At 29.3% G+C, this 24,410-nt stretch overlaps 1 protein-coding gene across 3 annotated transcripts in view; it reads left to right on the top strand.

Annotated features, from left to right (window-relative positions):
* LOC142332414 (protein ABHD18) overlaps window positions 1–24,410 on the top strand; it is a 69,037-nt gene that overhangs the window by 31,913 nt on the left and 12,714 nt on the right. Inside the window, exons 8-11 of one of the 3 annotated variants that reach the window (XR_012758301.1) lie at window positions 8,160–8,294; window positions 15,902–16,391; window positions 17,985–18,156; window positions 18,717–20,787. Coding sequence is in view for 2 of the 3 variants with exons in the window: in XM_075378854.1 (XP_075234969.1) it covers window positions 8,160–8,294; window positions 15,902–16,391 (625 nt within the window). In the remaining variant the exon portion in view is untranslated. Of the gene's footprint in view, window positions 1–8,159; window positions 8,295–15,901; window positions 16,392–17,984; window positions 18,157–18,716; window positions 20,788–24,410 lie in introns of those variants that run through there. The other 2 variants (XM_075378854.1, XM_075378855.1) reach the window with 2 other exon arrangements.

Below are 24,410 nucleotides of genomic sequence, written 5' to 3'. Positions count from 1 at the left end.
ATGTATCTAAAATAGGGCAATAATTCCAATAAATATTTTTAATGCACTTTCATATATCATGTCATACACATATAATTTATATTCGCGTGCGCGCATGCATTTGTTTATTAATTAATTACGTATCTAATTTAGTTTTTGTGGATTGCTTTTTAATTATACCCGCATAGTTAAGCATTGATCTTTTTTTATATATGTGTAAATAGTAATTCTATAAGCAATAACTGAAAATGAATATTAGTGAGCTATACATAAGACAACATGATAGACTTGCCAGTAGTACATGCATCACTATCTACAGTGGTTGAAGTTAGAAATAATGTTACCTAGTCTGGCACTGCTCATTACCCCCCCATACAGGTCCTACTGATCTGTTTAAGAAAATAGCACCTACCAGTTATTTAATTGAATATAGTTTTTTAAGCTCCTATTCAGTTGTTAGAGCTAAATTCCTTATAAATGTATGTACATGTTAATAAAAACAAATTTTCATTAGCTTGATTATTTTCCCCTTCTCTTCTATGTAATAAGCACTTTCATAAAGATCTTTGCTTCATTTGAACATATAAATATGTAATTTTGATAAATATCAATGACCAAGATGGTAAATACAAGTATATCTCTGTATTTAATTTTTTAATAACTATGGCTGTAATTTAAAATTACTATATTTCTGCATTCTGATGAAGCAGAATCTTGAAAAAGTTTTCAACTTGGAGAAAAAGAGGGGGAAAAATAATAATGACTAACCAAAAGAAAATCTATTTTTATTAATAATTATAATCTCTGTTAGGTTGAACTTGCTAGACTATTTATTAATATTATTGTTATGTATATCACTTTTAACTTAGTTGTTCCTCATTTTTCATAAAAACTGTATTGCCATTAGAGATACAAGTTGTCACTTAAGCGGTTTTGTAGAAAATCTAATTCTGTAGTTGAAAATGGAAATAAAAATTTGATCGCTTGTAAACTTTTATTATAAGGGTTGTGCCGACTGCTGTTTTAAAAGGAAATTTTATGAAAAATTGTTACTTATACATTATTTTGTCTAATCTTAAGAAATTTTGTTACAAAATTTCATAAAAATTGAAAAAGAAGTTTGCCCATAATACAAGCCTGCAAAATTTGGGTTGAGGAATGTTTTTTAACTTTTCATCATTGATTTCTATGTACGTTTTAGCACTGAATCTGAAAATAACCTTCATTTTTTCCATCAAGTCAGGATTTTTTGCAAATCGCAAATGAAAAATTGCAAAAATGTGATATTTTGAGGGTCATTCAATAATTAAACAGACGAACATTTTTAGTGAAGGAAACTCTTAATGCAGGCAGTTGAAACTTTTGTACATGTTGGTTGGCAACCTTGCAAAGAGTGTCAGTCAGCTGTTCGATTAATATTTAAGTAAACAACCTCTTTACCTTTTCAGATCATTTAGCCTTGGAACTGGTTATGTACGGCGTCAGATTTAAAACCCTGTTACAAAATCATTTTATATGGCATCTAAGTCAGTTATTTTGTTTTATATTCACAAAGGAATCAGTTTTATTACACAATTTGAACAACGTTTATACGATGTAAAATGTTTTATTTAGACTAGAAAGAATATGACCATTTTTTTCTCAGAAATGTGCTTGTGTGTGTGTGTGTGACTTGTGTATTATAATTGCTATGACGATTATGGATTTATTTATTATTTACAAAATAGCTTATCTTAGTAGCAACCTATCGATGTATTGAAACACATAATAAATTATTCACACAAAAAAACAGGAATTTGTGGTCATAAATACGTCACTTTTACTTGAGGTCTATAAATATCTTAAATGATATTTACAAACAATGATATTTACAAATTATATTATTTACAAATGATATCTGTAAACATGTAACACATAATGATTCGTAATGAATAGCAGTATACAGTAAAAATTGTTTTTTGTCTATCTGAATACCTTTTTCAGTAGTGGGGATTTTTATAAAACGTACTTTTCTGAATCTACTTTCACTTATACTAACATATGTTACTAATCTGTGATTTATGACACGGGTTTTTTTTCATCATATTTTCCCCAATTTTCAACCGATTTGCTTGAAAGTATTATTTTTAAAATCAGCAAACTATGTTTCATAAACACAAAGTAAAAAAAAATTTTGCTAATAAAAAATGCGGTAGAAATCCACAAAAAAAATTCTGCAATTAAATAATCGTAATTTTTGTACCGTTTCAATTTTTTTTTGTTACAGACATAAAAAATATCCAATCATAACTTTTTTTATCAGAATCTGTTAAATCTCTTTAATATACTGTAATTTTTTTTAATTTATTCACAAGAGGGGAGCATAAGACTATGAAGGGAGGCAATCAGATACCAACATATTTTCGCAGAGCACGGATCATTGTGATGGGAAAAGGTTAAGTCTTAGCTACAATGACATGTCCTCTTAAAGAAAGTACTTTTGAAGAACAGTGTTCTGTGATCCAATTTTTACTTTTGGAAAGTTTACAACTGTCAGAAATATTCTCTCAGATGACCAAACAATACAGCAGTAGTTGCATGAACCGTGTGAGTATTTACATGTGGGTGGAAAATTTAAAAGTGGCCACAAAAGCGTGACAATCAAGTACTGCTCCAGGCATCTGGCAACAATGTTGACATCAGACTTATCCAAGAAGACCGATAACTTGCAATTGAACAAATTACTGAAAAATGTCAATTAAGTTTTGACAAACAAATCGTGCACCAAATCCTCTGAATCTCCGCAAAAAGGGTATGAATCGTCTAAACAGGAAGGGTGTAAAACCGTTGTAACAGTTCTGGGACAGCAAGATTGTGAAACTGGGGAAGGTACACACTCAACCACCAGCTCAAAAATAGCACTGAAAAAGACGTTATACAACGCAACCTCTGTTCGTGAAAAGAGACCTTAACTCATTCCATCATTCAAAACAAACTGAACTTCTGTAAGTCTTGTGTAAGGAGGGTTCCCAGAGAGCTTACTGTTAATCACAAAGCCAATAGATTTACACAACTAAAAAATTGTCTCAATAACGAAGGTGAATCATTTTTTGGCAGGATTTTAACCTGTGATGAAACTTGGATACATAATTTTGAGCTGGAATCCAAGCTTCAAAGCATGCAGTGGAAACACCCTAAATCACCTATCCATAAGAAATTCAAAATGCAACCATCGGCTAGTTGGTAAGGTCACATTTTGGAGTGCCCATGATATGATTTTCTGTGATTATTTGAAGGAATAACGTACTATCAATAGCCTATATTACTCAGCCATGTTTGAGAACAAAGTCAATCTCATGTTGAAGAGGAAATGTCTGGGATGATAGAAGAAAGGCATGCTTCTTCTTCAGCATAACGCTCGATCTTATATGGCACAACTGGCGCTGGATACTATTGACGGAGTGGGTTGGGAGCTCCTACCTTATCCTCCTTAAGAGCCCCGACCTTGCCCCTTTGGATTTTTATCTGTTTGGTCTGATGCAAGAAGCGTTGCATGGCATCAAGTTCAATTATAACAAAGAGATAAAGAAAAAAGTACAAAACTGGCTTCAAGATCAAGGTAAAAAATTCTTTGCTGAGGGGATAATAAGAGTCTTAAAAATATGGGACAAGTCCAGAGAAGGAAAAGTAGACAAAAAAATTGTATTTATTTAATAGACCACTTTTGCTGTATAGTTATTTGGCTGTTTAATTATTGACCCTTGTATAAAATAGGCATAAAAGTTTTTTTTTTATAATAAATTAATATAATATATTCACTTTTTTGGCTTATATTATTATACATTCTTATAACTAAAGAGTTGAGTGATCTGAAGAGGACGATGGGGAGGGTTTGGGTTGAACATGACAAGATGGTGGGAGTGCTTGGCTGAGAGGTTGTGACAAGACTTAACAAGATGTAACATGTATGTTGGCAGCCATCCGTGCCACTCATGCACCATGTAGCTAATGTCAGTGCTCTTTCAACTATAAGCATGTGTAATTTTTTTTTTCCATCCTCCATGATCAAACCCGTTTTTGTCTGTTGAAAATGTATTTTCAGGTTATAAAGCAAACTTTTCATTTTCAATGTGGCTTCTAGAGGCTGCAAAAATTCTGCAGATTCTTTTTGTTACAATTGTGGTATGAGTTAATTGTGGAAAGGCAAAAAATAAATATTACAAGTTTCATTCAACAAGTGTATCCCACGTATTTTGGAATGAAAATAGGAGATCACAACAAAATTTGGGTACCCCACATTTGCTACTCATGTGTTGAAGGACTTAGATAGTGGTTAAAGATTGAACAAGAAGCGTTCAGATTTGGAGTTCTAGTGGTGTGGCAGGAGCCACAAAATCGCACCAATGATTGTTAGTTTTGTTCAATCGGTGTTCACAGTCTCAATTTGAAGTATAAAAAAAGAATCATCTACCCAAATATGCCATCCACTTTACGGCCGGTTCCTCATGGTCCAAATATACCACTGCCAATTCCACCAGAGAATTTACCTGAAATAGATGGTTCCTCAGGTGATTTAAATGAAGATAACATTGAGGAGTACAATAGAGATAGCTGTGCACCAGAGCTTTATTCACAGTCTGAACTAAGCAATTTGGTTCAGGACTTACATCTGACCAAAGAAATTCAGAATTGCTTGATTCAAGGCTTAAAGAGAAGAACCTGCTAGCAGCTGACACCTCATTTTCCTGGCTCAGGTACAAAGAAAAGGATTTTCTTCCATATTTTTTCAGAAGAAGGAGAATTAGTCTTCTGCACTAATGTACGTGGACTTTTGACTTGATTTAACATTCTGTAGGAAGTACTGATTGGAGACTGTTCATAGATTCATCCAAAAGAAAAGCTGGAACCAAAAATGTTCTCCGAAAGCTCTCATAGATCCGAATAAAGTTCTCCTTTCACCTCAAACATCAAGTTAGGCTTGATGAAGCAGTTTGTAAAGCCTTACCAAAAGAAGGCAAATGTGACAAAGTTTCCGTCTTATCAACCGCTAAACTAAAAGAGGGTATCTTTACTGGTCCTGACATTAGAAAACTTCTCAAAGATGGTAATTTTTAGAAACAAATGGAATTTGCAGAAAAGAAGCCCGAGGAGCATTTAAAGATGTAGTAACCAAGTTTCTGGGCAATAAGAAGGATCCAAACTTCAAATCAATCATTGAGAACATGCTGCCATGAGCTTAAAGGTTCACTTCCTAAATTCACATATGGATTATTTTCCTGAAAATTTGGGTGCTGTTAGAGATGGGTGAGAGATTTCATCTACATTAAAGAAATGAAAAGGATTTATCAAGGAAAATGAACTACTATGGCCAACATCATTGTTTGCAGACTGTTATGGGATGTTACACTGAGATGAACCCTATAGAGAACATCAGAGTATAAGCTGTCCAAAGAAATTTTGATACATGGAATAGTAAGTATTTTATATACTTTGTCAATAAGGATGAGTGAAGCATGACATACCTTATAAAAATGAATTAAATAAATTAATTTAAAAATGCCCTATAATTGAATTATAGGCTATTTTGTGGCAATTTTCATTAGAAAATAAGGGGGTCAATGACCTTCCACCCTTCTCTTCAGACCACTTAACTGTTTAGCTATAAGAATGCTTAGTTAAGACAAAAAAGTGAATATATTAATTTATTATAAAAAAAAACCTTTATATCTATTTTATTTTATCATATTTTTGCATTTTTCACCTTTTTACAAATTTTGAGATTTGCAATATGCAAAAAATCCTGACGTGATGGAAAAAATGAAGGTTATTTTTGAATTCAGCACTAAAAATACATAAGAATCAATTATCAAAAATTAAAAAAACACAACCATCGCAGGCTTGTGTTACAAATGAACTGCTAGAATGTCAAGTAACAGGATCTTGCTTCGTTCTGACAGTAAAGTAATCCTAGTTCTGTATATTGTTACTCAGATTTTGCCTGTGAAGCAGCTATTTATTTATATTACATAAAGTTATGATTGCATTCATTCATTATATTAACTCTTGATTAATTCATCGTGCACACTTATATGTCATATCATTGGACACCTGCTGGATCCCATTTCATGTAAGGTAATCGGATCTAAAATATCACAAAACCTCTTAATTTTTTCTTCTATCAGAATCTCTTCTTGACTACTGCCTGTTATACTTAGATTTATTACTTGTTCCCATTGTTCATGACTACCACATTCAATATTGTCCTTGGATGTCTTCTACATCTTCTTTCAACTTTACCTTTTGGTAATCTTTCTCCTCTGAATTACTTAATTTATTCATACCGTTGCAGTATTAATTTTTTTATATATCGGTTTACATCTTTCCATCCGTGTGTTTTCTTTGTTTTTTGTGACCGAAGTGGGACTGACTATTATGGTTATTAACCTCCTCTAAAAACTAAAGAATAAAGCAACCATAATTCTTTAACAAGGTAGAAAGTTATTTTGTTAAATGTGGCTTCAGTTAATGGTATCTTTATCCTTATCTCATACTCTTCTACAGAGAAAAATTCTTTTGTGTAGAAGGAATTTGCCTTATTAAGAGTAATTGGAAAAGCTGTTATTTCATAGATGTAGAAAACATATCCCATATAATCCAGAGAGATAAATTGACGAAAATCCTTAAAATTAGGAAGATAAATGGACAGAAGACTGATAAAAAATGATACATGAAGTAAAAAGCAGGTAGAAAAGTAAAGTGGAATAGTGAGAGATTTTCTATTACTAGGTAGAAAAGTTAAAGCTCTGCTACCTACAACAAAATTTTTATCTTTATATTGAGGAAATGAGGATGATGTACTAAAAGAACCAATAATTGCAGGACATCAAAAGTGTAATTAGGCAAATTTTTCCAGTGGTAATAATTGAACTAAATGTGACTGAGACTTGAGCAAGAATGTTAGGAAAAAGTGAAAATAAATAAGAAGAAAACGTAAATTGTGAGAATAAAGACTAGGGTAAACATGGTAGTCTAGAGAAACAAAAGAATAATAGAGCAAGTTTGAAAGTATGCTAACAGAGAATTGGATGAAAGAATTAGAGATGATAAGAATAGCATTAACGAATGAAACAAAACAAATGACTATTATGCAGCAGTTCAGTCTTAGAGTTTGAGGAAAAGACCATTCAAGTATTAGTACTTGAATGGTCTTTTCCTCCAAAAAAAAAAAAACACTTCACACCTAAGTGTGAAGTGTTTTTTTTTTTGTATTTTGAACTTTTATTGTATATATTTTTGAATTGAGATCATTGAACAAAATTGAAGCTTTCACGATATAGATTTGAAGGTTGGTAGTGAGATTAAAATGTGTGCACCAGTTGAGAAGTGAATAGAGATACTTGTCAGGCTTGTTGAGTATTGAGCATTTCTTCGTAGAGTGGAAACAGATGAAGAGGAAAGTAAAGAAGAGATTAAAGTAGATAAACAAAATCAAGATTGGAGGGTATAAGACGACCAAAGAGTGTGCATGAGAAAGCACAATTTGAGACAGTGGTGCTGTAAAGGACTTTGGCGGGATACCTTAGCAGAATATCACATGATGATAATTCAGTTCTTTATTTTATATGATGCTTCTTTTTGGGATGTTTCAATTTTTATGGAATCATTAGATTAAGAGAGATTTAGTTAACTTGAATAAAGTTATTTCTTTTCATTTTTATTCTGAGAAATTAATTTTCTTTTTTTGAAGTGTTCTTTTCCTTTCTTTCACGTTCCATGCTACTACTGCTACACAGTAAGATTTATATATTTATATTAGCCTTATTTTGTGTATTTTTATTCATTAATGGATGTCGAAAATTACAGATTTTTGTAAACAGTTCAAAATTTCATCTACTGTTTATTTCATCCTCATGTTTCATTGTTTTCACTTACATGAACATTTAACCTCATTCAGAGATCCATATCTAACATAGTATCTTTATATGCATGGGCAAAATATCATGGGTAATATAATGCATATATATACATATATATATGGGCAGTATCTTTATATGGGCTAAAAGTCAGTTTCCTCTCCTTGTGCTTTACATTCTCTTGGTGGAATATTCTGATACAATTATAACTATTATGTTCAGTTTTGTATTTGTTTTGAGAATAATGGTGTTAAGTATGTTACACAACAAAAGGTTTTTATGCTTCAGTGTTGTTGGAAAAATAATAAGAATACTGCTGTCATATTTGAGCGATTCTATGCTACTAAGTGTCTACTATCAACCTATCAGCAGTTTTGTAAGCCGAACATAAAAATTGAAAATACTGGAGGCAATGGAGATCAGGTAAGCCTAAAACTAGTTGAACTTTAGAAAACAATGAACTTGCTGTGGAACATTATTAAAGAGCTCTCAAACTTCAACCAGAAGGTTTTCATTAGGCTATAAATACTCAAAATGATTCCAAAGAAATTGAGTTTGAAACATTTTGACCTAGTATATTACATTAAGCAATCTGTGAAGATGATTTTGACAGAAGGGTGAAATTTTGTGCTTTTTGTAATCCATTATGAAGCAGATTCTCATTTCTCTATGTGACATGCGTTGATGAAGTGTGCTTCAAATTGAATGTCCTAGTAGACCTTCATTATCTGTATTTATTAATCTGTGAAAGATATTTGCATAATTATGAAGAAGAAACTTAATTTATTTAAATTCATATTTGGTGTGAAATCACAAAAAATGAAGTATTAGAACTTTATTTCTTCAGTCGAAATCTAATGGGCAATTCTGTCTCTTGAAATGTCATCCCCAAGCTTTTCAACGACTCATTGTTTGACATTGTTGATCCCTATGTTTGGCAGTAACATTAAGCATCTCCTTATGAATTGAAATTAGAGACTACCATGATCAAACTGTTCCTGAATGGGTAAGACACCAAGAAACGCTTAAATGACCACCATGTTAGCTGATTTAATGCCATGTGATTTTACATTCTGAGAAATTGACAAAGATATTGAATTTTCTTCATATCCAATTGACCTGAATTGTGAAAAACTTAGTTAATTTTATAAATTGGGACAAGACTTTGTTAGGAAAGAATGTGTAATTCGGTCGTGTAACACTTCCAGGAATGTATAAGGGGAAGACAACTCTGAATACTTCCTTCAATGTATATTAAACATGTAATAATAAAAGGTTATTTTTTTTAATTTTTTATTAATTGTATTCTTATTACTAATTGCCCACAGACTTTGGGAAAACCGACTTTTGTCCACCTGATGTACTCCTGTTTCTTTTAAAAATCATGTTTCACTTTTTTCAAATTTACTTACACCCTGTAAATCTTCAAGATCTCTTTTCAAGTATCATGCCCAATCTAAATTGATTTCTAATCTCTACTAATTTAGTATTCAACTGTATAGTTGGTTTGTAAGTCATATAAATAAGCTGCTATGTGCCATGATGAAATGTAAACAGCGGTGGAATTACATAGTCACATTGTGAACAACTTTGATACTTAGACAAAGTTTGATGAGATATTTAAATGGCTTTCCTTTTCCTTTATTACTTTCTTCTTTCTAGTGTACTGTTTCTAAATAAAATTCAAATTTTCCAACTTTCCTTTGTTTTATTCAACTTATCTCACATCATTTTGTTTAGAATTAAATCCTCTACAAGTTTTGTTTGAATGTTTTACGTGTTTATAAAATTTAAATAAGTTATTTAAGTCAACTGCAAGAACCCTAATTTATTGGTTTTCATCCCAGATTTCTCAAAAACTGTTGCAGATACAATTAGCCATAATATGTTGAAATTTTGGATTTTGGACTGCTGTAACATCTAGTTTTGCACCTCTCCTTTTGATTGCAATCAACTGAACCACAAGTGTCCAAAATCAAAAAATTTGGATTTTGGATTTGGATTTTTCTTAACTGCAATAATAAACCCTCGTTGAGAGCTTTTCCACAATATATCATAAGTGGTACTTATTTTCATTGGTTGCAGAGTTATAGCCAAATCAAATTGTAATTAATGAATTATTTGGATCTTACAAGGGGAAGCACATCTTCATCTCCTTTTTTTTTGTAACTTTTAAATTTTTTTTAAAATTTAATATATTGGTTTAATAATTAATTATTAACCCGTGATTGTAAAAAAAGTTTTAGAATAAATAATAATTCAATAATAAAAAAAAAAAAAATGATATGAAAAAAAATCAGAAGTTATTAGTGAAATAAGATTTTATGTACTTTTAAAAATGTATATATGTAATTTAATAGGGATTATTACATATGTGTATTAAATTAAATAGATTTGGTGAAATATCTGATTATTTAATATTAATTGAAAATTATAATTTAGAATCATATTATTTTGGGATTTTCTAGTTTAATCTCTGTTTAATTTTATTTAATTATTCTATAATTTACCTTTAATTTTATCTACATTAAAGTTAACTACAGAGTGACTGAAAAGTAGACCCTCAGAAGAACAACATGTACACTGAGGCATATATGCCCGATCTTTAATAAATTGCAAAAACGTTTTATCTTTTAGTTCATTACTCCTTTGATATTGTTGGACAATATTCTCCCTAAGTCAGAGTTGATCATCATGTTGTTTATTTTTTTTTGTTGCAATCACGCTCTTTGGTTTGATACAATTCTTCTGATCTTAATTTGTGTACTCATTCTCTAGTTTTCAATTTTTCTTCCTCTTTATATTTTATCATCTTCTCTCAATGTTTTTATTGTTTCTTTGAGTTTAACATTTTCTTTCTCTTTATATTTATTTATCATCTTTCTTCATTTTTTTATTCTTCCCTTATTCTTAGCAGTTTCTTCCTCTGCATGTTCATCTTCTTGTTGTTTTTTGAGATATATTTCTTCATGTTATCTTTCTTTTTCCTTTCTTTTTTTCTCTATTTCTGTTTAGCCCTCGGAATCACCATATTACTTCAGAGGATGAATGAGGATGATGTAAGAATGTAAATGAATTTGTAGTCTTGTACAGTCTCTGGTCGACCAATCCTGAGATGTGCGGTTAATTTAAACCCAACCACCAAAGAACACCAGTATCCACAATCTGGTATTCAAATTCGTATAAAATTTTTCTTTTTCATTATTCACCAAATAATCCGGTAATAAAAACTGAATATTTTACACCATAAGGTTGAAATTAGCATTTCTAACCAGTTCACTGAATGAAATAGTTTAATTATTATTAAGTTTTATTTATACGACACACCAGAAATCTAAAACTTTTGTTTATCAGCAACTCATGAAGATATGAATAAAACTGATTTAGTAATACAAGTAATAAAGGGACTTTTACGTCATCCTAATATTTCATGTAAGATTGTTGAATTAATAATTGTATAAATATTAGATATTATAAACTAATATTTCAGCAATTGTGTTACTGTCCACTTTATTAAAGAACCGGAGGATCATGTCTCACTTTCAAATGAAATAAATTTAAATGAAATGCAGCAAAAAATGTGTATATGTAATTTAATAGGCCTATAAGGAAGTTATGTGGTGTCCACATCAGATTTTTTTAGTCTATTTACATAATGTGATTCCAGTGTAAAAAAAATTTGTATTATTGTAATATGTTTTTTGCCATTTTACTCCAATATAACATATTTGTCACTGCATTAGAAAATGTACACACATTCTCTTTACTTTGATTTAGCTTTTTTTGAATACAATTTACACTCGCATTACTGGAAATATGTTTTGTTGAATGTCATTTTCACACCTCACTGCATTTGAATCCTGATTATCTGAATTAACCTTTGTATGTCAAATTAAGAAGCTACTCAGAATATACATACAATGTAATAAAAAGACAGATATAATAATATTTACAAAATATCCAATGAGTAGAAATTTGCTATCAAAAGGATCAGAATTTACAAAACTTATTTGAAAGAAATTAAAATGTACTACCTTATTGTTTTATAAAAAAATCTGATGTAGAAACCACATTACTTCCTTGTATGGCTATTAAATTACATTTTCATACACATTTTTTTAAAATGAAAAGTACATAAAATTTTATTTCATTAATAACTTCGGATATTTTTCATATTTTTTTTTTTTTTATTGTTATTATTGAATTAATATTTTTTGTAAAAACCTTTTTACAATCAGAGGTTAATGATTATTAATAAACCAATATATTTAAATTAAAAAAAATTTGGAAAAATTTTGTTGAAATTTTACTTCATCTTGCATTATCTCCAAAATAATAGATAAAATACATAGGATCAAAATGAATTTAGATTACAATTATAATATAACAAATGAATACAACTTTGTTAATCAATTAAAAGATTAAAAAATTGGAAATAACACTAGGATGGTAAGCTATGATACCCGTAGGTAAAACAGTTAACATAATAAAAAGTAAATTAATACGCAATCACGAAGACCATTTATTTATTGATAATATTATTATTGTTATTAGAAATATATGCCAACAAAATTATTTTAAATTTGATGACAAATATACTCAGGAAAATACTTTAACGATGGGTTTTCCTTTGTCAGCCATCATGTCTGATATATATATCTACAAAATTTTGAAAATAAAATTGTTTATAGCATTACTCATACTCATGATATTTTGTTATGAACTAGGTATGTTGATGATATTTTTGTAAAAAAAAATATATTTATATATATTGATATATAAATATATTGGTATATTTATGATATTAGTATCGAAATTAACAATAAAAATAATCATTTTATAACTTCAGTATATAGGAAACCCACAACCAGCAAAACCACAATACATAGATATTCAAATCATCCGTGGTCACACAAAATTAATACATATACAAACATGGTTAATAGAGCAACTAATTACACAAATTGTAATGAAAATAAATATAAATTAAACAAAGAAATAGATATTATAAAACAAATTGCTACATATACTGGTTATAATGAATCTTTTATAGATAATATATACAAAAAATAAATGTCAAAATTTAACAATAATACATATTTAATACCAATAAATAACACACAAGAAGTTGACAATGTATATTTAAAATATGCACAAATATATACTGATAACATTGTTGAAAATATAACAAAGGTTTATGATAAAAATAGATTTAAGCCTGTGTACCAGACAAATAACCGTATAATAAAAGGTTTGAAAAACAATAAACTTACTGATTCACAGGTTTATATAATTTGAGTGGAATTTATAAAATAAAATGTAATGATTGTGACCGTATTTATATAGGAAAAACCACAAAATCTTTCAAAACTAGATTCTCTGAACAGTTTAGGTAGTATAAAAATGGAAAACTGGATTTCTCCAATGTTTCTGACCATCTTATTAATAATACACATTCAATATCTGATATTGAAACAAATTTGGAAGTACTGAAAATTAAAAAAAATATAATATGTATCCACATAATAGGGGTTTAGATGTTTTAGAAAAATTCTATATACAAGGCATCTTTTTAAAGTAAATACCATTTTGAAATTACACCGCTGCTACGCTGTGATCAGCATTCCACACTTGCACACTGTGTATCTGCATCACAGATGCCACTACAGAAATATTTGACTGTGTTTACATTTGTTTGTGAGTATCTAAAGTGCCTCTGCTGATTGAGAATCTCGCCAGTTGTAAAATACATGGTGGTATTTATTTTCTTAGTGCTAAAGTGTGAAAGCGGTTGAAATTGATCGTCAGATCAGTGAAGTGTATGGAGAAAACATTATAAATGATGGAACGGTACGAAAATGGGTTAGAGCTTTTAAAGGTGGCCACCAGAATGTTCATGATGAGGAATGGAATGGATGACCTGTCATTACTGAAGATTTGGTGCAGAAAGTTGATGAAAAAGTGAGACGCTTTACGATTTCTTTGCTATCTGAAGAGTTTCCTCAAATTTCAAAAAGTGTTGTCTATGAAATTGTGACCGAATGCTTAAATTATCAAAAATTGTCACCATGTTGCAGCGTTTATTAAGTTTAGCGGTGGACTTCTGTGATGACGTGTTAAAAAGCCGATTGCATGATATGACAAGTACAAGAGTATTGTACTTGGTTTTTTTAAATTTCATAACTGTACTTACTTTAAAAACATGCTTTGTATATAAATATAAAAGTAGATTTAATTTCATCAACCGTCAGAGTATGAGGTTGACACAATTACAAAAGGTGCAGTAGATGGCAGCACTAAGAGATTGTTAATGAATAATTCTATTTCAAATCTGTACAGTAATGTAACATTGGCTAGCTTAGACTACATGTATATTTATTTAAACTATATTTTTTTTTTACTTTTAAAAATTAACATTTTTTATCAGTTGCTGTCATATTTCTATATATGCAATTTTTAATTTTTTAACTTTTAATGTTTAATTTTAATTCCAATTTTTATCTTTGAATCATTGATTTTTATTAAAAAAATCTAATAATGAAATTTTAAAAAAGTTTTTATTGTTTTTAATAAAAAGTAAAAATTATTTTATAATATTTATTTGTAATATCTAGTTTGATGTAAACAATTTGAAAAAAAAATGTATTGCAACTGATAATGCGAGAAATTCGCAAAAACGTTTTGCATATATGATAAAATAAGGTAAGTGTCATCCTTGTTCTGTACTTAGGTTGATAAAATAAATATAACTTGTATGTGCGTGCGCGCATGTGCATGTGCATTAACAATAATGCATATTCTTATAATCTTAACGTGTTTCTATTTCTTCTAGAATAAATACATAAAAATTTACTTTTTTATATGGTAGTAAATATTTATATAAGTGTATAATAAAGTTGTAAATGAAATGATAACCAAAACATATGTTATTTTTGAATAATAGAATTTTCTTATTCTGAAAAAATTTTGCAAGAAATATTTAAAAAAATAATTAACTCTTCAATATATTTGTTTCTCAATTAATATTCAGTCAATTATCATTATTACGTTACAGCTACAATGAATTTTTTTCTCCTTAATAATTTCTAATTATTCCATCCCAAAATGACAGTAGCATTTTTCTATTAAATTTTCTATTTAAAATTTTTTAATTTTAAAGTAATCATTACATTGATTTAATCAAATTGTTAGTTTCAAGGTCAATTAATTATGTTGAAATTTAATTTTAAACATAATCGCCAACTATTATAAAAAAATGTACAATTAATAAATAATGCGCAATAATTATAATTAAATATATTTATTAACAATATTCTAAGAAAATATCTTTTATACTATATAAAATAAAATATAAATCATAGAAGTTTAAAAAGAAAAACAAACATTAATGTAGTTATAAGAAAAATAAAAAAAATTAACTCTGCAGATACTTCTCTTGGTTCTCTGAACTTCAGAAGAGATGAAGTTTACTTTTAAACAAAATATATTCAATGCGCAATGTTTGAGTAAACAGATTTAAATGTAGTGTAGATTTCATTAGGAAATGATAAAATTTATTTAATTATTTTTTAGTTTTATTATTTATTACATTTTATTTTTATTTTTTTTAATTTTATTATTTTTTAAATTTAAACGTAATCGTTTAAATTTAATTAACTCAGTTTTTATCTCTTTCCTTTTTTTATTATTTATTAATAATAAAATGAGTTATTATTATTTATTTAAATTTCATGCGGATAGTGAGCTTTATCTGATTCATAGCAATGCGATGTAACATTTCATGTTTAAAGTATTTGTTTTTTTTTTTCTTCTTGGATTGGTTTTATTATGGTATTTTATTATTATACATTGTATTATAGGCTAATTTTGTATATCTTGTTAATGAAAAACTGTGATGAGATGTTTTGTCTGTGTAACAATAATAAGTTTTAATTTCTTAAATCTACTACTTTAAAGTATCTAAGCGATAAAAAAACAAATTCTGTTTTAAGTAATTTATTTAAGTTTTAGTTAATATTATAATTTTACAGGATGCTTTTATGGCCGGTCAAGAATTTGCAAAAAATTATCCGGACAGTATGCTTCATGTAAATTCAAACAGTACGATGGCTGTGACAACACAGGTACCATCGATGTCTTCAGGTAATATTATCACTGGATCTATTAACAGCACATTGGGTGTTCCAACGGCTTCGATACCAGTTAATTCAAGTGAACTGGAATGTACATTAGGTATAGGAAAATATAAGACTGATATGCCTGAACCTTCAAGAAATGTTTCTCATGATAATAATAATAATAATAATGAGATTATGTCTACTGCTTCATCCTCTAAGGCTGCCACTGCTGTTACCACAGCGAGTGTATCGACTTTTAAAAATATTGGTGGATTGTTCAGAATAAATACGAAGACCGGTATGAATAATAAACTGGTTACAACACCGCTAGGTGCTCAAGATAGAAAAGATTTATTGCAATTCTTGAATGAAAAGTTAGGAATTTCTTCTAGCTCTAAAAAAAGTAAGTTATATTAGTTTTTATTATTTTTATTTTCTTTGGGTTTATTCAAAAATTGATTTCCAGTTTGTCAGTTGTACGGAAAAGATAGTAAAAGATCTTATTATAGAAAGACGTTGTTTAAAAAAATAACATCCTTTTAAATTTGTCACCGTAAATTTTTCTGTACTCTTCTTGACCCAGCGACTCAAGTGAATTATTATTCTTCCTGTGCAAAATAATACACTGAAGTGTTTAGTCCAAAGTAGCATAATAAAATAAATACACTCTTGTTAGTTTATCATAGATAAAAGATGATAATAATTTGCATTTACAGCAAAAATAATATAAAACCTTTTAGCAAGCAACATTAGTGCTAACATATAGGCCAGATTTTGTGTTAGTGTAAAATATTTGAAATATTCAATTATATTTGATGTGTTGTATAGCATTAGACAAGGTACCAACTCGCAGGTACTATTCATATTTATTTTTTAGAGCAAAATATTATAAAATGGGAAATATAAAAAAAAAACTTGAAAAGAAGAAACATCCAGACAGATAGATTTTCATGTAAACCATATGACAGTGTGTGTCTGCATATCACAGAAATCACTTCCTTATAAAATCATACTGCTGGGAAACTATGACTCATTCATCATATATCTCTATTCTCAGTCCCTCTGAAATTATCTTGTTGGAAAATATTAAAAGTTGGAAATATTAAATGAAGTATATAATAAAACTTCTATTAATGATAACTTTCTTGGTTGAAAAGAACACAAAATATTCTGATTCCAAATAAGTCACTATGCAAATAATAGAAATAAATATAAATACACAGATAAAATACTTAGATCATAAATATTCAATTATGGTAAAAACTTCCATTTGTTTTATTTTACGTAATAATATCATGTAAAATCTAAATATTTAACAATTATATAACAATTACTTGAGAGATCTGAATAATTTGTGTTCCTGTCTTATATATATTTAATATTAAGTGAAATATAAACCACTAAAACGTAGTAATTAGCTAAGTTAAACTTACCGTTTTAATTTACAATAATCGATTTTCATGGTATCCCACATCTTCAGTTGGTATTGAATTCTGTAATTACATTAAAACATATTTATTATTTGTTAATTTGTCAAAATTGTTTTCTTTTAAAAATGTTGAAATTTATTTTGGACAAATATGCAAATTCTGCTCTCCAGTACTGGATTGATGTAATATTTAAAACATTATATTTTCCTTTGCTCTGTTGTCATTATTGCCAACCGTTAATTGTATTTTTATTTTGTTTTTAATTAAAATTGTTGAACTGATATTAGGTTTACAATAAACTGATATTTATTTAATTAAATATTTCAATCATGATTGAGGATGCAGGATCCTGTGAAAATATTTTCACGGTAAAATTAAGGTAAGATATCCTCAACCTCAGTCGGTATTAAATTCTACATCTATTACATTAAAATATCTTTTAATTGAAGGGGTTCGGAGAAGAAAGTGCTAACCCTCATTGCTTTAATCTACAAGCCAGTTCACATCAGTTTTCATTTTCATCGCTAGATATCTCTAGAATCACTATGCATTGTTTTGACTTACAGGTATTTGTTAGATTATTTCAGAGGAACACAGTGCTAACTCTCATCGTTAAAATGGTTTGTACAATAACGTTGTGAGAAAACTGTTGTGAGTTCTAGCAGCAACCTATCTAATGATGACTGTGATGTCGATCCCAACTATGTACCTGAAGAAACATCAAAAGAAGGAAATAATGTAAGTATGTGATAGCATTATATTGCACAGTTTGTAACCTCAAAATTATGAGGGTTTATTTTAAGTTAGTATTACATTTATAATACAAGCCTAGGTTTAAGATAATATTTTTGAAATTCATGAAAATAAATATTAAACTATTATGCATACTGTTGTATAATTATTTTACTAAATTTAAATAATTTTAAAATAATTATTTTAAACAGTTTTACTAAAATAATGTTAAATGGGATTTGTGGCTTAGCACTTGCTATATTGCACCTAAAGTTTCTTTCTTTTAGTTTTTGTGGATTAACACTATATTGTGCACCAAATAGTTAGAGGAAAACAACTGCCACTAACGTTAATTAAACATTGAGTTTTTTTTTATTAATCTTTTTAATTTTGATATAAAAAATGTATTATTGCAATAACGTGTTTAAGGGATTAAATTTGAAGTAAAACTAATTCTTTGAAATACCAATGTCTGTCCCTGTCTACAGATAAATGTGTTACTTTGCAAAAAATAAAGCAATTTTTTAAACTTTTGTTAACTGTTTTTATTTTATGTTTTTTTTTAGTTAGAAATACAAAATTTGGTGTTTGATATGCAGTTCAGAGCTACGGAGGAAGTCCTGGCATGCCGATCATCTAAGCCTTTGCCAGCTAAACCTCCAGAAAGTAAAAAGAGGTTTGTCAAAAAGGGAAAGGAGTAAAAGAAGGAGGAATGAAGGTAGGGAATATAAGAATGTAAAAAAAACTCTGTTTCTGGATGTGTTATTGGAAGCCTACATCACTGCCCACTGGAATGTGGTGAAAAACTTGTAAAGGAAAAAAATTACATTTTTAATGGTTTTTGGGATTTAGGAGACTTTGACTAGTAAAATGCATATTTATTTGGATATATTAACCCTTGTAATGTCAAACGACGATATGGGAAAGAATTAGCATCTGAGTCACACAGCCAAGCCATACTGTTACACAATTACTGTTGCTGGAAAACAAGAACGAATTTGTAAAATTGCTTTCATGGTGATTCATAGGCTCCAAAACAGTAGAGATCGAATAAACAACATTATATAGCAACTTAAATCAAGTTTTCTCCAAAAAATGGCAAGGGATAAACACAACAGCTGCCCCAATCGAATCTTTTATCTTCAAGTTCAAGCCGTGCATAACTTCATAGCACCAATTCCAAAATATCAGTTCCATTATAGTAGGTCCCAAAACCCAAATCCTGTCTACTTTGATTTTAAGCTCAATATAACTTTATTTATCAAGATTACTTCCTTAAATTTTGTAATGAAAACCAAATCAAACCTGTAAAAGAAGATAAACATAGAAGAATCTTTTGTGAAAACTATAATATTGGATTTAAACTTCCCAAATCAGATACGTGCAAAACATGTGTTGAACTCCAGATAACCATAAGTCAAGCTGCAACTGAAGAAGGAAAGAGTAATGCTTGTAAAAAACATGAGTTGCATTTAAGGCATGCTGAAGCTTTATGGGATAAACTTAAGGAAATGACCACCCAGGCAAAGGAGCATCCTTAAATAGTTCATGTAATTACAGTTGACCTTCAACAGACATTACCAATGCCTAAACATTCATGTGGTTCTGCAGTTTATCTCTGAAAATTGTGGACTTAGAATGTAGGAATACACAACTTCGGAACACCAATCGGCCATATGTTTTTCTGGGATGAAACTATCGCCGCTATGGGAATTGATGAAATAGGCAGTTGCTAATTAAAATATGTTTGTAACAATAATATTCAATCCGAAAAATTATTTATATTTTTCTGATAATTGTGGAGGATAAAATAAGAATTATAACCTAGTGGCATTGTACCTTCACCTGATGAACATTTCAAAGAATTGAGCATTATTATTTGATTCCAGGGCGTATATATCTCCCATCTTATAAGGATTTTGCAAAAATCTAAAAATATTATCAGCAGTGTGAACCTAATGTATATATACCAGATCATTGGAAAGACGTAATAGTTAAATGATGCCGGAAAAAACAATTCCTAGTAACCAAACTCAGAGAGGATATCTATGATCTTTCAACTCTTACACAAAATATTAAAACCAAAAAAGATGTGTGTGAACTTGGAGAAAAATTGAAGTTTAACCAAGTAATCTGCTTTAGATTTGAAAAAGAGTTGCCTATGACAGTCAAGATCAAATACAGGCTTAATAAAGATTTTCAAAAAGTTTCACTCACAAAAAGAGGTAAACCAACAACAAATTGGTAATTGTGAAAAAAATACAGAGAAGGCAACCATATCAGTAAAAAAAAAATTAAAGATGTTAAGAAAACTGCTTCCTTTTGTACCTGCTACTTTCCATAGTTACTACTTGAACCTATGTCCCGTTGTAAGGCAAGGAGATTAAGATTATGACCATGAAAATGGTGAATTAGTGCAGTAGATCCTTCAAAATACTAAAAAGGGTGAAACATATTTTGTTTGGACATTTTTACCCTTTTTAGTATTTGTTTGGACATTTGTGTTGTTGGTTCAGTCCCAATTTGTTGGTTTACCTCTTTTTGTCATAGGTAACTCTTTCTCACAGATTTATTGTGTTTCATTAAAATCTTTAGTATATTGATACACATTTTTTTTCTAGTACTCAATTTTATCTGATAATTTTGAACAAGTTTAGTTTTGAATATGCATTTTTGCAGCTTAAAAATGTATTATTTGTGTAGTTAAGTTGTAGTTTTAGTTTAAAAAAATGTATTGAATAACAAAATATAAATACAGTTTTGCAAATGAAAAGAAAGTATAATTTTCTCTGAGTAAGAAATTGCTAACCAACTAAAACCAACTTTTTTTTAGCTGGAACAAAGTGCTAACTCACATGTCATGTATTTAAAGCATTATTAAATATTTAAAAATATAAAATAATTATAATAAAGGTTGTTTTGAGTTTAACTTAAGAAGCAGATATATAAGCTTTAAAAGTATATTTGTCAATTCCATTTTATGTAAGAATCTTGATCTACAGATTTCTATAAACTGTAAAATTGCAATATCTCTAAATGAGGTTGATGTGGGTTAGCATTTTCTTCTACCGACCCCTTCATTTGTACTGGATAGCAAAACTTGTGTACGCTCATAATATTATTCTTACTGTGTTTTGATGATTAATGTTTCATATAATATTACATTTTATTAACATAATGATCAGTATGTTAATGAATTATTTGTGTATTAAAAAAATTATATATACATGTGAAAGTTTGTGTCAGGTTAAGTTTGTTTGTTTGCAATAGCATCGTGCGAAAACCAACCGACCGATTGGTTTCAAATTTTCAGGATACATTCATATTATTCCAGGGAAGGTTTTAAGCCATAGAAATTTACGTCACTCAAACTTACTCAATCTTAACAAGTCATTATGAATCTTTCTTGTCAAAAGTTTGTGTACTTTAGTTGCTGTAGTTACTGCTATTCTGTCTTTTGTAATTAAGTTTTTCAGGTATTTTGAGAGAGAGGTTTTTGAATGCTTTTTGAGAGCTTTTGAAAGAGACCTTTTCAGGCTTTAATTATTGTTTATCAGTATTATTAACAACCATGAGATTAACTATCACAGGAGTCCAGGCGGTGGAACCTCCTGGATAGATGGGAAGGGTGAATGAAGCAAACCCTGACTGTTTTGTATTTATGCATGTATAATAAAAATTTATTTCTGTCGTGAAGCAAGCATAAAGACAAAAATTACACTTGATTTAAGTAAAAAATAATCAGACCTTACAAAATTAAATTGATATGTTTGAAAAAATGACATTCAAGATAAGTATATTTACATACTACATAGCATGTCTATCAAAAACACAGCACATCAAAAAAAATTTACAAGCAACAAATTTGTTTACAGTATAAGAGTATGTGGAGAGTGTTTGACAGATCTGCATACTGATTAGTTTTAAAGGGTTAACCTTTGACGTTTTTTGCTGTTATAGTACGTTTTGTGTATTGCTATCGGCTGTTGCTGTGTAAAATGACTTGACTAAATATATTTAGTAGTATAAGGAACTAGTATCGTTAGGCTATAAAATGTTACTCATAGGCCTAATTTCTATAACAATTGCCAAAAGAAACAGCTGTTTTGAATGTTCCTTTACTGTAGCCTGTTCCTCCCACCACACTGCCATCATTGCAATTTCTGCTGCATTGTTCATTGTTGTTCAGTTTACACTTACGTTTTTGCAATTTTTTTATAAAAACATTGTGTTTACAGTATGTTTTCTTTTTATAATGTAAGTCATCATCTTTTTCAGTAATGTTGTGTTTAAGTAACGTTTTCTTTTTCAAAGTATGGTTATAAAAACATTGTGTTTATAATACGAGTTTTCTTTCTATACAGATTTTTTTATTTTTTTTATGAATTTTTATGCACTTGATTTGTTGTTTTCAGTTTGTGTTTTAGGGATATTTTTTGTAGAAAGTAAACAGTTCAAACATGGCTGAAAGTAGTGCTTATGTGATTGATAATGAAGTAGCAAGGTTATTAGATGACGGCATCAGACTGATTTCTCTGATACTGAATATTTAGATATTGTTACATTAGATGAGTCTGATGATGAGGATGAATTTGGTATTATAATGTATAATGATTCTGATGATGCAGTAGACTTACAAGATGAAATTTTTAATAGAATGACCGATTTATTTTTTGGGGATGCATAACAGTTCAGTGATAGTAATAACTTGGGGTTTGCAAACGATGATGAGGGAAACACTGTTGTTGTTTGGAAGGGGATGGAAAATTATCATGGTAAGGTTGGAAATTTTGCTGTTTGTAATGCTGGACCACAAATAGATTTCAGTAGCATTTCTGAGACTTTCAAATTCATTTTCAGTGAGACTGTTATAAATATGATTGTTCAGGAGACCAACAGATATGCTCATCAAGAGAGAGAGCAAAGTTGGGTATGTGTTTCCCATTGTTCTCACGACAGTGGAATTGGTCTGGCTGTGACAGTGATGTTATATATGTACTGATATCTATGTTTATTCTCATGGCATATCCAATAGACCAACTTTCAGATCCTATTTTTTTTTTTTAAAAAAACCATTACTAGAAAGCTGAATTTTTCTTCAGTCATATGTTGCAAATATGAGTTGCTGTCAAAATTTCTTCATTCCATTGACAATACTCGAGCAGAAAATTTTAATGGATCAAAAAAAATTATTCAAAATTCACCTTATAGTGTCTCCCCTTAATAATAGGTTTCAAGATGCCTGTATTCTGCCAAAAGATATCTGCATTGATGAAGTTTTGCTTTTATGGAAAGGCTTGTTGTCTTTTCTCCAGTACATGCCTAAGAAGGCAGCAAAATTTGGCATGAAAATGTTTTAAGTTTGTGAATCAACAACTGGTTACACATGGTCCTTCATTGTGTATACTAGAAAAGATATGCGGTTTAATTCAAATCTAATTTCTGATGGGCTAAGTAAATCTGAAACTGTAGTCCTTATACTTGTAGAAAAACTTTTGGGTAAAGGTTACACATTATGGATGGACAATTGGTATAACAGTCCTAATTTAGCCCATTTACTAAAAAGTAGAAATACAGATTGTGTTGGTACACTTAATCTGAGAAGAGGAATATAACAAGAAATAAAAAAAAAACAAAAGTGAAAGGTGAAGTGTGTTTAACACATTCTGGTGATGTGTCCATCCTCAAATGGAATGAAAAACAAGCATACAAAAGTAATAAAAGTGAAACCATGTATTGTTTTATATTATAACAAGTATGTGGTGGTGTAGATGTACGTGAACACAAACATGAGAAAAAGATTAATAAATATTTTACAATTTTAAATTCTTATATAATTTGGAAGAAGAATCTCCAAATAGTAAATCATCTGTCATTCAGATTATCTCTAATCAGTGAACTTATTCAACAACACTGTAAGAATAAAAATATCCCTGTTGTGGATGGTCAGCAATCGAGCCTTCCCCATCCAGATTGACTGACCGATATTTGTCAAAGATAATTCCAGCTGTGGGTAAAAAAGCCAATCCACAAAAGATATGTGTTGTTTGCTATTAATATGATAAAATGAGGGTTCTTCCTACTGGTGTCCTATCTGTGAAGCTGGCTTGTGCATAAATCCATGTTTTGAGATCTGTCGCACTAACAAAACCTTCTAAGCTAACTGTATACCTCCTTTTTCACGCTAAACATTTATTAATCAGTATTCTAGAATTTTTACTCTTAAGTTTGAAATATTATACACATATCTTAAGTAGAAG

This window comes from Lycorma delicatula, chromosome 11 (assembly GCF_047948215.1).
Source record: "Lycorma delicatula isolate Av1 chromosome 11, ASM4794821v1, whole genome shotgun sequence".
Classification (NCBI taxonomy): Eukaryota; Metazoa; Arthropoda; class Insecta; order Hemiptera; family Fulgoridae; genus Lycorma; species Lycorma delicatula.
This window is presented reverse-complemented; position numbering and strand designations above follow the sequence as displayed.